This window comes from Manis javanica, chromosome 5 (assembly GCF_040802235.1).
Source record: "Manis javanica isolate MJ-LG chromosome 5, MJ_LKY, whole genome shotgun sequence".
In the NCBI taxonomy this organism is placed as follows: domain Eukaryota; kingdom Metazoa; phylum Chordata; class Mammalia; order Pholidota; family Manidae; genus Manis; species Manis javanica.
In genome coordinates, this window is record NC_133160.1 from 168,090,264 (window position 1) to 168,103,182 (window position 12,919).

Sequence of the window (12,919 nt, forward strand, 5' to 3'; positions counted from 1 at the left end):
GAGGCTGCCGATCTCTCTGGCGGCCTCAGCCCGACCCCCTCCCGCCAGACCCCGGACGCCGTCCGGGTAATAAAGTTCCCGCTCTAGTAATTCATTTTCCTTAATCTGGACGCCCCTAATCTACAGCTTTTATTGCGTCCAGTTAAAAGGAGAGGGAATTCGCTGTCTCTCCGCGCTGGGATAATTACCCCTAAATGGCCACGGCAGCCCCTGGTGTTTCCTGGAGATTAGAACCCCGCAGTCATCAATGGCCGGTCCTGTTGAGCGGCCAATCACCGCCGCTGGCTCCCCGGGAGCCACCGGCCTGGGCCCGGGATAAGAGGCCATAAAGAGAAGGCGCAAAACACCGCTGAGCCCCGACCTGAGTTTGCATAGATCTTATATCTCTCCACCCGCAATTTATTCTCCTCTACATTATTAAATATAAAAAATAGAATCACGTTTCCTTCGAAATTGTCAAAATAAAAGTTCTCAAGCCCAGCATGCATCCAGGCACAGTCCTCTTTTCCCCTGGCCCCCTTTCCCAAATGTGCCTCCCATTCTTGATGGGAGACCCAGAGATAGGGACCTGTTATTGTTTCCGCGGACTCGCAGTTTGGGGTCACATTAAGGCCAGATCAGGGTTTTGTTGACGTTTCTGTAGGTTTATTTCAGTAAGTTCTGTATTAAAAGGGCCGAGTGGCTCCTTCTCCGAGCTGGTCGCTGGTGTAGGTTGTAATCCTCCCAAGAGTTCACAGCGGGAAAAGTACACATCAAGTATGAAAATCGATTATCTATTCCGGACAATATTATGTCTCTTATTCTTAGCATCCGTAGTACCACAGTGAGTGACTCTAGGAAACTCCAATCCAACTCAGAGAAAGAAACAAAGGCCCACTTTTATGTAGACATAAAGTTTTGAAGATTGAAACAGGAAGGATATGAAGGTGTTTCAAAAAGAATTAATATGATGTCTTTCTACTAGAATAAATAACCGTGCAGATTTTTTAAATTATAAAAGTAATGTCTAAGAAAGGACCTCAACTCAAAATACTGTGGTAGAGAAGAGGGGAGGCAGATAGTGGAAGGAGGCAAAGAGAGACAGACACAGCCACTGGCTGAGAAAGGTAAGAAGCCGTAGAAAACAGAAAGAGGAAAGGTGCAGAGAGAAAAAGGCAGGCTTGGGAGAGAGGGGCGATAAGGGAAGGGAGGAGAGAGCAGGGCAAAGAGAAGGAACTAACAGGGGAAATTGCACCAGGAACCCAGGAAGACATAGACCTAGAAGGATGCAGGCAGAGGGCGGCCCGGCTCTGGCGCGAAGACGTTTCTCGCGGGCCCCCTCCCACTCCTTGCGCTCTGGGGGCCGGGCTGGGCCCAGAGCCCCAGAGTCCGGCGCGCCTCGGGGCCAGTCCGCCGCCGCGCGGCCCAATGGGTCGCGCCGGTCCCGCCCCCTCGCGTGCTGATTGGCTGCTGCCGCACTGGCCTCGCCTTATTAACAAGTTCTCTGGGGAGCCGCGGCCCGACCCGGAGCCGGCGAGTGTGGCCGGGAATTCGGCCTGCGCGGCGGCGCCAGCAGACAACCAGGCCCCGAGCGCCGGGGCTGGCCTTCTAGGGAGGGGCGAGAGGCGCGCGCGGGAGGGCCAGCCCGGCCTGGGCGCCGGGCGCTCCCAGAGGTCGGCCGGCTCCCAGCCCGCTCAAAGCCCATGCCCGGCGGCTGGCCCGTGCTGCGGCTGGAGGGGGGCCCGGCTCTGCATGGCCCCGGCTGCTGACATGACTTCTTTGCCACTCGGTGTCAAAGTAGAGGACTCCGCCTTCGGCAAGCCGGCGGGGGGAGGCGGAGGCCAGGCCCCCAGCGCCACCGCGGCCACGGCGGCCGCCATGGGCGCAGACGAGGAGGGCGCCAGGCCCAAAGTGTCCCCTTCACTCCTGCCCTTCAGCGTGGAGGCGCTCATGGCCGACCACAGGAAGCCTGGGGCTAAGGAGAGCACCCTGGCCGCCTCCGAGGGCGCACCGGCGGCAGGCGGCTCCGTGCAGCCCCTGAGCTCGCGGCCGGGGTCGCTGGGCGCCCCGGACACGCCGTCCTCGCCGCGGCCGCTTGGCCATTTCTCGGTGGGAGGACTACTCAAGCTGCCGGAAGATGCTCTCGTCAAAGCCGAGAGCCCCGAGAAGCCCGAGAGGACCCCGTGGATGCAGAACTCTCGCTTCTCCCCGCCCCCAGCTAGTGAGTAACTTGAAAGCAGAGGGCAAGGGAGGGAGCCGGGTTGCGGTGCGGGACCCGAGGGCGCCAGGCCGCGCGCCGGTGCCTGCTCGAGACTCCAGCGTCTGCGTACCTGCAGCCCGGCACCTAGAGGCCGTGCTGCAGATCCGCTGGCGGGCAGGCCGCGGTTTACGCCTCTCCCCACTCCCACCCAGGAAGAGGGGTCGAGGCCTGGCTGAGGCCCAGCCCTCTGTCCACTTTCGCGAGTTCCTCGCCCTTGGCCAGGAGACGCTGAGGTTGGGAATTTACTTATAGGGCACGGGGGTCTGGGCAATCTCTCCTCTTGCCCCCACCAAACGACCCCAGGAGTTTCCTCACTCCCCTATCTGACCCTGAGCACTGTTACTTCACCCTTACCCCAACGTGTGGGTCCGAGGGGTGCGGAAATCTTCCCTGCGCGCGGAGTTTCGCTTTCTCGTAGAAGAAGCCTGCCCTCCCCCCCATCAAATTATCTTTGCCCAAATGTTCTGGAGCTCTTGCAAAATTTCTCCTACCCCCTGCAAATTTCAGGCCGCTGCTTGGTTCTCTGGGAGGAATGGATCATTTAGGGGAGGGGGCAATAGGGTTCCAGCGGAGGGGGCGGGGCACCAAGTCAATTAGTGGGAGGCGCCCCATCGGTGAGGTGGGAAGCTCCCAAACTCCTGGGACTGGAAGGTTGAAGCTGACTCTAGCCGTCAAAGGCCCGTTGGGGGTCGTTTCAAGGCCTCGCGGTCCCCTGGCTTCTCTGCCCCAGAGAGCACGCTCGGAGATATTTCAGGAGCACGGGAAATTCCCAAGTTTTCCTCGTTTCCTCCGATTATTTTGCGCGGCATAATAGCAACTCGAATTCAATGGCGTGAAGCTGAGGAATGATATTTATCTGGGGATTAAACGTCTTTGAAAGGCCAGCCCCTCCCTGGACCTAATGGCCGGGAAGGTTGCTCACTGCTGAGCTGCCCCTGCCGAAGGGAGAAAGGTTTCCCTCGGAGCCCGCCCAGCGGGCGGCCGGACGGAAAGCGAGTCGGGGGTCACTGCTTCCCGAACTCGCTAAATGGCCTTGATCGGGGAAGGAGGAGGCATGTTAACACGAGATTTCGTTGGACTCACTTCCTGGTGGTCGGAGGGCCTAAAGAATAAAAAAAAAAAAAATAGAAAGAAAAAGAAAAATATGCATAATTAGGCAAAAACCCGCATTGTAAAACATTCTCGATTTGAATTCATCCCCGCCCCTCCCCCGGGGGAAGCTGCTGCTTAGGCAAAGCGTCCTTTAGGACTTGGGAATTTTGTTAGGGCCCCGACCCCAAAGTCGGCGCATCCCCGAAGTCCTGAGAATAATTTGTTCCCTGTTTTATCGGCTACAGCTGCCCAGAGGGGCAGGCGTTGACTGGACCAGCCGACCGAGTCCAGCACCTGCGGGAGCCCTCTGCCGGGGTGCTAGCTCCCCGCCCATCCAGGATGTATACATTCTGAAGCACTAAGAGAAAGACAGCTCAGCACTGTTGATCTGAGACTGAGCTACAGGTTGAGGAGAAGCCTTTGCAAACCGCCCCCCACCCCGCCCCCGCATATATTTGAATGTGACCAGAGAGGCAACGGGTGGCATTGGGAGAGGCCCAATAGACCGTTGAGACAATCAAGAATCCTCATTAGAATGCAGTCTTCACCCATGGCCCTTGATATATTTAATAGACTTGGCCGTGGGGCAACCTTCCTGACAGCGTGATGCCCAGCGTTGCCCCAGCTCCGGTGCCCTGGAACTGCCCTTAGAGCCGTGTAGGAACCCGCTGTTCCAAGGGAAAGAGTGTGGGCTCTGGAGGTCTGGATTCTGTACTGCGCAATGGCCTACCTTAGCGCCAGCACTTGGTGGGCACAGATAAACCTTCGGCCAGCGCATACAAGTAAATGTGATGTTCCCCTGGGGGCAGCATCTTTCTGCCTGTGTCATTATCTTCATTCACATCCACCGTCCTGACATGCCTGGCCAGGGACAGAGGCCCTGCACGCAAGGCCTTTTTAAGCAGCGCCGTCTAGTAATAAGGCAGGTCCACCTCTTCACAATTATGTGGGCCTTGAACTCGGTTATGTTTCACCTGGAATCTTAGTTTACTCATTTGCAAAAAGCAGCAAGAACATCTACCCCGAGGGGGTGTGGGAATTTGAGAAAGTATTTTCCAAGTGTCTCCCACAGTGCCTGGTCCCAAGGAGCTCAACGGAATTCTTGCTGCTTTATGGACACAGTAGGCGCCACGCCGCTCTCTTAACCCCCTGCCCTTTTCTCTCTCGGCCCCCTAGGGCGGCTGAGCCCCCCGGCCTGCACCCTGCGCAAGCACAAGACCAACCGCAAGCCGCGGACGCCCTTTACCACCGCGCAGCTGCTGGCGCTGGAGCGCAAGTTCCGCCAGAAGCAATACTTGTCCATCGCTGAGCGCGCTGAGTTTTCCAGCTCGCTCAGCCTCACCGAGACGCAGGTGAAGATCTGGTTCCAGAACCGCCGCGCCAAGGCCAAGAGACTCCAGGAGGCAGAGCTGGAAAAGCTGAAGATGGCCGCCAAGCCCATGCTGCCACCAGCGGCCTTCGGCCTCTCCTTTCCGCTTGGCGGTCCGGCGGCGGTAGCTGCTGCAGCGGGCGCCTCGCTCTATGGTGCCTCCGGCCCCTTCCAGCGCGCTGCGCTGCCCGTGGCGCCCGTGGGACTCTACACGGCCCATGTAGGCTACAGCATGTACCACCTGACATAGAGGGGCCCAGGGTCGCCTACCTGAGGTGCCAGCTGGTCCTCTAGCGCTGGTCTTTGGCAAGCACCAGGAGCAGACCCCCAGCTCACTCCCCTGTTTGACACCTCCTGGCTCCTTCCCTTTAACTTACACTGCTCTGGTTTCTCCTTGGTCCCTACCAGAGTTCAGTCTCTGAAGTCTGATCCCCTTCCAAAAAGTGGATGGAAGGGTCCCTTAACAGTCTTCTAGAATCTTAATATACCCTCTCGAATTACAGATGGGACAACTGAGGCCAGAAAGGTTATTAAATTTACCCACGGTCCCCAGCAGAGTTAGCGGTTGGGCCAGGAGTAGCCACCACTCCTACATGGCTGCCTGTGTCCCGACACCAGGCAGGAAAAACACAAGAGAAATTCATGTTTGAAGATTTTGGAAATGAAAGCAATTGGAGATAAAGAGAGGAACATGACAGGGGAGATGGAATTCCGGGTCCTTCCATTGGAAAACTTAACAGAACTTCAGCAAAACATTTGCTTTGGTTGGGGGGATGGATACACAGATGCTTTACAAAGGTAGGTTGAAGGTGCCTCTCTCTCTTACCAGTACCAGAAAAATGTAAAATAAAATTTAAAAATTCTGTTTCTATTTAACAGTACATTTGCGTGGCTTTCAAGAATCCCTTTGGAAGGGATTATGTGTAATATACTGTATATTTGAAATTTTATTATCATTTATATTATAGCTATATTTGTTAAATAAATTAATTTTAAGCTACAAGAAATCTCCTTACTGATTTAGTCTCATATTTGAGTTTTATTTCTTGCCATCTCTACACACAAAATGCTTTGCAGTTTGGTGGTAGTTTTACGCTAGCCACTTTCAAAGGTGACAACAGGATATTCAGGAACATGGAAGGGTGTCTTTGAACACATAGGACAGATCTGCTTTAGCAAAGTCAAGTGGAGAATTGAAGCAATTACCTAGGATAATTAGGCTCAATTATCTAATTCACTTTAAGCTGAAATCGACACTTGGTAGGCGACCCATAACCGACTCTTTCTTTTTTCTCTCCTTTTAACCTGTCTATGAAAACAAAGCGAATCACCCAAATGGTTTGATGACTGCAGACAGCTAATCCAGACAATTCCCACTCCCGCAAACCTGTTTTTCCCACAGGAGGCCAGGTGGGGGATAGAGGAATTGCTATGCTTCTCTAGATCTGCAACGCTGCACCAACGGTGTAGACACGGTTTGTGGAACTAATTTTGTGCTGTCAGAAAGTGAGTGCCTTCACCACCCCCACCCCCATCCCCACTCCCCCAAAACTACTGGAAACCCAGTGCGACAATCCACTCTCCGCCTTGGCCGTCCTTTGCATTAGCCCTGCCTCCAAACTCTCACAAACGTGGTTTTTCTTTCTTACGGTAGGTTAAATTCATGCTTCCATGAATTTGGAATACATTTGAATGAGCGCCAAGTTTAGCCTTCTGGGGGCAATTCTGCAAGGATGTTGAAGGCAGAAAACGAGTTTTTAGTAGTCTACTATGATCCAGGCGCCTCTCTGTTCTCTTTCAAGCTGGGGGCACTGGCTTAATTTTCACCAGATCTGCGGCACATATCTACTCCAGCCCTCTGTCCCTCAGTGTCCAGCTCCTCCGAACTCCATTCAAGACAGCGGCGGGCAGGCTTTTGCCGTGAGCAGTTAAGACCAGCCAGCAGACCAGGGGTTGTTAGAACCTGGCATCGGACCTGGGGAGGGTGGACATCTCCATAGACAGAGACCATCGCGCAGTGTGGAAACAGAGTTTCTAGCTTAGGGGCCAGAGGTTTGACGAGGAATTTCAAGAAAGCGCAGGGGTGTGCGCAAGCACCCTGGGCAGGCTCTGAGCTGGAGCCGGCTAGCTCCTGGGTACCGGGGTGTTGTATCCATCAGCCTCGGTAGCTCCAGCAAAGGTTCGGTCCCGAGGCTGGGGCTGCAGTCTGAACCTGTCACAGCTCCCCTCCCTAAGAGCAGAAAGAAAGCACTCTGAGGAGGCCAGTTCCGCAGCACCAGTTTGGGGGACCTCCCAGCCTCGGAGCTTCCAGAACCTGAACCCTGGCTTCTTGGTCCCCAAGGGAGGGGTTACAGCTAAAGCTCTCAGTCTCATCCACCTCTTAAAGGCCCTTGAGCGTGGAGGTATATCCTACTTCCTGCTGACGCAGAAAGCGCTCCCCAACCCCCATGAACTAAGCAGCCCCAGTGTCAGAGCTCAGGACACCCAGGCTACCGCAAGGACTCCCGCTTTCTTACTGGAACCCTCGTGGTGACCCTCCTGTCCTCAGGATAGTATTGAACTCCAAGTCACACACGCCGAGGTGGTTTTCCCAGCTTTGCCACTTTCTGACTGCCTGGCTTAGGGTAGGAAAGATCACACTGTCTCCATGTTCCTCAGTTTTCTCATCTACGAAATGGGCCTGGGAATCCTACCCCCACCCACCGCCCTGGGATTTGGGTGAAATGTCAAGGACCTCGCGTGGGAGGGCGAATACTGGGTGGATCTGAATTTTCTCAGTTCACTGTGCGTCTGCAACTTTGGAGTTTTCACGCGTGCGAGACAGTGGAATGGCGGGGCAGGATCGGGTGTCTCCTCCCGCCGGGGCCTCCGGGCCTCCTGGCTCCGCGAAGCTTGACAATTTGGGGTCTACGCAAATTTAGAGCAACATAATTGCAGTAATGAGCAACGGCTCGCGCTCCGCAGCCACGCGGAGGCTCCAGCTAGGCAGTCGCTGCAGGCGAGGTGTGCGCGCCCCTTCCCCAGCTCAGCTCTTCTGCTGGCTGGGAGGGGCGCCGCCCTGGGATCCCCCGCGTGCCGCATCCCGCGTGTGCCTCCGCTCGGGTTGCTGGCCCTGGGTTCGGGTTTCCTTCCATTTCTATGCCCCCACTTTTTTTCTTTCGTTAGGACATTTCTTTGCACCGGCGCTCTCCCCTCCCTTTTGGTTTTTGAATTCTCTCTCTCGACAAGGCACGCACACAGAAGGTGCCCAATAAATGTTTGCTGGATCGGGGTGGCGAGCTGGTGTAAGGTGAGGACTGTGAGGCCGATTCAGCTGGTCAGGCGGGAATTGGCTGGGGGCTCCGGGGCACTGCTTCTCCTCCAGCACAGTCTTTCCAAGTCAGTTGCTTGTTTATCAAGCGAGGGCCCAGTGGGCAGGGGGTTCCCAGGCCTGGTACTTAACGGATCAATTTCCTTCTTTGGTAGGGAACACCGGATCAATCACGTCGCCACCTACCGCGCTGGTAGTTCCAGCGCAGGCCACCTTCCCCACGCCTCCCAAGAACCCTAAAAGATTTTTTTACAGGGTTGAGGACAGCGGACCAGGGAGGTTAAGTGATTTTCCCAGTCACCCAGCCAATAAGGGACAGAGCAGAGTCCTAACACAAATTTCACTGCGGGATCCAGGCTTTCTGAGCGCATTGCCCAGCTGCCTCTCCTTGGGGGTTACAAAGGGCCTGACTGGCCACCAAGGTGTAGCATGGTTGCTGGAAAACCAGCGAACCCTGGTCCCAGTTCTACGAATTTAGCTCCTCCGTGCCCTGACCATGAGCAAGTGCCGTCCCTCGGGGAGAAAGAGGGGCATCTCACTCGCCCTGCAAACCGACTGTGAAGGCAATTTTCGTTTGGTTGGGAGGAGACGGAAGCCTTAGTCTGCTGACCGCGCTGGCAGGATCAGAGGCCGGCGGTCCGCGGCGTGGAGGCCCCAGCAGGAAAGAGATTGCCCGGCAGCATGGGACCTGGGGCGCTTCTAGCTCTGGGGGTGAGTCGCGGGGACCCGGACGGACGGGGATCAGCGAGGCTGGGATTGGTCTGGAGAGTTAGGGGTGAGAGCGCCCTGTTTTAGTGCTCATTTCTCCGTTCGCTGACCTCTGGGCTTACGGCCCGTGTCGCTCAGCGGGCCCAAAAGTAGACAGTACTTAGGAGGCAGGGACCTCGGTGCGAATCTTCCGGCTGTTAGGCTGGCTCGGGCCCCACACCGAAAGATCTCCCCCCTCAGTGACCCGCGGCCCGGAGGTGGGCCCGGCCTGCGCCCCGCCTGGAGCCCTCGGGGGCGCAATGGGAAGCGGCGAGGAGAGGCTGCGGCCGCCTTTCAACTTGGCGGCTGGCGCCGGCCTGGCCGGGCCCCCGGGGCCGTGCGGCCTCCCCGGCTCCGTCCCCGCCCTCCCAGCCGCTCGCACCGCGGCACAGCCCGGACACTCCCCCAGACAGGCAGACAGCAGCACCTTAGCTTGCTGCCCCCACCCCCACCCCAACCGTCCATTCTCCAGAGCACCCTTAAGTCCCCACTCCACAATCTCGGATTTCCTTCAGCCCTCGACAACTCCCACTCCCGCCACGCTCCGCAGCCCCAGCTCCAGGCCTAGGAGCACCCTTTCCGGGCATGGGCCTGCCTCCTCCACAGCGCCCTCCCGCGGCCTTGCGGGCCACAGTCCCTGCTTCCGCAACCCCCGCTCTGCACAGCCCCTGCTCTGCACAGCCCCTGCTCTCCGCAGCCCCTGTTCTCCGCAGCTCCTGCTCTCCGCAGCCCCTAGCAGCAGCGCAGTGCAAGACGCCGGACCAGGCTCGCTTTGTAACAGAGAGGGCGTCTGCGCGCGCTCACATCCACACACACGGCCAACACACATCATGAATGCATACACAACACACCCGCATACACAGCAACAAACACACATCTGACACACACAACGGCAATGCACGCAATGCACATACAACACACAGCCCCCCAACTCAGAAACCCAGCACACATCACAACCCATACACACCCAGCACACACAGCGAACCGATACACATACCTAAACTGCACCTCCCAAACATCTGCAGTGCCGCACGCACAGCACGCATACACGCCCCCAGCACACCGACCGCACACACCCAACATAAACTGCACACGCTCCATCAACACAAACCTAACGTACACACCCAGCCGACGCCCAACACCTGCAATCAACACACACATCCCACTGAACACAGCCCCAGTCCATGGAGGCAGACAGACCCTCTCCAGGCCGCCATCTCCCACGTCCCTGCAGTTCTGCCATCTGCAACCTGATGACACTGCAGACACACATGGTTTTGGGGGCCGGGGAGGAGTCTCAGAGATAGACATTGGCTGGAAGGAGATGAACCCTGAGAAATGATATGCTGAGAGATGCCCTGTTGCAGCAGGGAGCTCCAGGCAGAAGCCAAGTGAAGCCACTCAAAGCCACTCGGAGGCTGCGCCGCACAGCTCCACGCGGGAGCGAGATGCGCAGCTCAGAGCACAGCGGGCCCTGGCGAGGGGAGCGCGCTGAGTGGGGGAGGACGGGGCGTGTGTGGAATGGGGCTCCCGCGCGCGCGTGCGTGGAGTCGATCCCAAGACGCAGAGCGTTTATCAGGAGGCATCGAGAGTCACCCGACCGAACGCCGGGAACTCCCTTCCAAGAACCCCGCGGTGTCTTCAGCTCCTCGGCCTCCGCCTGGGGCTCCTCCTCTGGGAGTCCCCCACCACCATCTCACACACCAACGTCTCCTGTTTCCCCAGAGAGTCTGGGAATGCCTTTCCAGGCATCAGATCCCACATCCTACTCGTGCTCCGCTGACCCCAGGCCAAGATCTGGAATGTCCATTGGGCCCCCGGCGCCCAGTCGCACCCCCACCCCTGACGGAGAAGGCGGTGCTTAGAGAAGCAGCCAGACTTCTGTCGGTTAGGACTACAGAGGGTCGCTCGCTGGAGTCACACTGTCTGGTCGTACGAATCTCGGTTTTGGTACCTTCTAGCTGTGTGACTTGAGGCAAGTAACCTCTCTGAGTCTCACGGTCCCCCTATATAAAAATGTGGAACCATAGTAACGATCTCCTCGTAATATTGTGGGTATAAAATGAATGTACCCTGAGATGCTTGACCCTTGAAGCAGTGAACATTGATTATGGATACTTAAACAAATTTCAAAGTGTGTGTGTGTGTGTTCCTGTACCTCATTGCAGGTTACAAAAGACGATCAGGGCCACGACTCAAACAACGGATGGAATCCAGGTTTCTCTCTCTGAGCGGTGATCTCTAGAACTTTCCTGCGTTTTGCAGAGACTTTGGGATCTGCTCCTAATGCCCCGCTGGCAGGGCCCAGAGCACCGCCGCGGAGGTGCAGTAAGACGTGTCTTTGGGGGTAGTTAAACGCGAATTCCATGGCCTGTTCTTAATTCAGCACCTTATTGGGGTCAGGTGGAAGGAAGAGCTCCCAGAGCGAAGACTGAGGCCGGCCTGCGGAGCAGCCCCGCGCGGTGGCCTTTGCTGCCCATTTTACAGGCCAGGAGACTGTGGTTCCAGGAGGATGGATCCCAGGCCACCGCTGTGACACCGCAGGGGCTGCCTTTTCCCTGTGGGTGGGGAGCGGGTCTTGACAGACGCGGGGCTGCGGGCTGGCTGCATTGTCCACGTTTATCGCGAGCTGCGTGGGTGGGGTCGGTCCGACCTCCAAGCCCTCCTTGCACTGGGCCAATTACGTCTCTCACCCTCCAGGCACCTTCCGGATTCCCTGTGGAGACCTGCCCCTTTACTGCTGCTCAGAGGAGCTGCTCTGTGCAAGCTGCCTCCGGCTCTGTGATGCTACTTTGAAAGAGATACCGTATTTTCTCCCCGATGACCCTACTCGATCCCCCAGGGGCAGCGGGAGCTTCTCCACGGAGACACGGCCGGGCGGCGTCAGGGCCATACCGAATTTGAAGCGAATGTTCGGGGTGGGGCTGAGTGACCCACCTCTCGAGTTCTCTGGGACTCGGAATCTACTTCTGTTCAGTGACCTAAGGACACCTAGCAGGGTTCCGGAGAGAGAAAGGGAAGGGGCTTATCCCACCCCATCCATCTGTTACATCACCTGCCTTCCCAGCTAGGGGAGGAGAACCACACCTGACCTGTGCCCCTGATGTGACAGCAGGTGACACATATTGAGCCCTTACACTCCAGCACCAGTTCAAGTACTCCACCCGGCTTATCCCCAGTGAATCCTCACCACCCGGCAGGCACTCACCTCTGGTACCCCACTTCAGACATGGAGAGAATTGTTGAGTGACTCAGGCAAAATCACAGCTAGTGAGAGCGGAAGCAGAGCTCCTGACCCAAGCTGACTCTGCTGGGCGGCCTCCCTTCCCCTTGCTTCTCTGAGACTCAGTTTCTTTGTGCATAGAATGGAGTCACTTACAGGCTGGTGTGGGGGAAGCTGTGGGTGACTCCAACTAGAACACCCCTTGGGAACTCGAGAGCACAGGGGCAGGATGGCCACCAGTGGCTCTTCAATGATGGCCTCGGAGGCCCTCTCTCGCTGCTTGGAAGCTGGGATGTTCGGATCTCTAGAGGATGGGGGGCTGGGAGTGCAAGGCTGGAAGGGTGGTCTTGTCCTTGGATGGTGACAGGAAAGATGGAAGACTACCACTGTGAACCCAGAAGTAGAAGAGATCCCTCCTTTAATCTTCTCCCTATGACACAGGGACTCTCATTAACTTGTATCACAGGTGAGGAAACCAAGGAACAGAGAGGGTAAGTGACTTGTCAAAGGTCACACAGGTGTCTAAGATGGAATTTGTGTTCTCTGCACTGCAGCTGCCCCTGGCATGAATGCAGAAACTCAACCAAATGCTGAGGAGGCAAATCGGAAGCACTGACACCCAGGTGCCAGGACTTGGCAGAATCCCCCTCCAGCCACAGTCAAGACTGACCAGGTCGCCTTGCTCTGGGTGATTGGGTCTTCCCTAAATCCATGCAAGACTTTGAGAAACAGTTCTGGATGCCGCCTTAGTTTTTTTTTGTGCCATTGTCAACAATGGGGGGTCAATGTCCTCATTTAGATATGAGAAACTGAGGCTTGAGGGCAGTAAGATTTGGCCAAGGTTACTCAGAAGTCTGGGCAGAGCCCCAAACCCCGATTTTAGCCCCATGTTCTTTCATTAATTCATTCAGAGGCATTGAATAAGATTGACACACTAAT

At 56.5% G+C, this 12,919-nt stretch overlaps 1 protein-coding gene across 1 annotated transcript; it reads left to right on the forward strand.

Annotated features, from left to right (window-relative positions):
* Window positions 1–1,481: 1,481 nt before the first annotated feature.
* MSX1 (msh homeobox 1) lies at window positions 1,482–5,706 on the forward strand. Its single transcript, XM_017663324.3, has 2 exons — window positions 1,482–2,200; window positions 4,508–5,706. Exons 1-2 carry the CDS (start codon window positions 1,732–1,734, stop codon window positions 4,948–4,950), a joined length of 912 nt encoding a protein of 303 aa, XP_017518813.1. The 5' UTR covers window positions 1,482–1,731; the 3' UTR covers window positions 4,951–5,706.
* Window positions 5,707–12,919: the final 7,213 nt, after the last annotated feature.

What these genes read in the sequence shown, in the direction of transcription:
- MSX1 (XM_017663324.3), top strand. Translation starts at nt 1,732, where the DNA reads ATGGCCCCGGCTGCTGACATGACTTCTTTGCCACTCGGTGTCAAAGTA. An exon ending in CTTCTCCCCGCCCCCAGCTA is followed by an intron (nt 2,201 to 4,507) that starts GTGAGTAACTTG and finishes TCGGCCCCCTAG; the next exon opens with GGCGGCTGAGCCCCCCGGCC.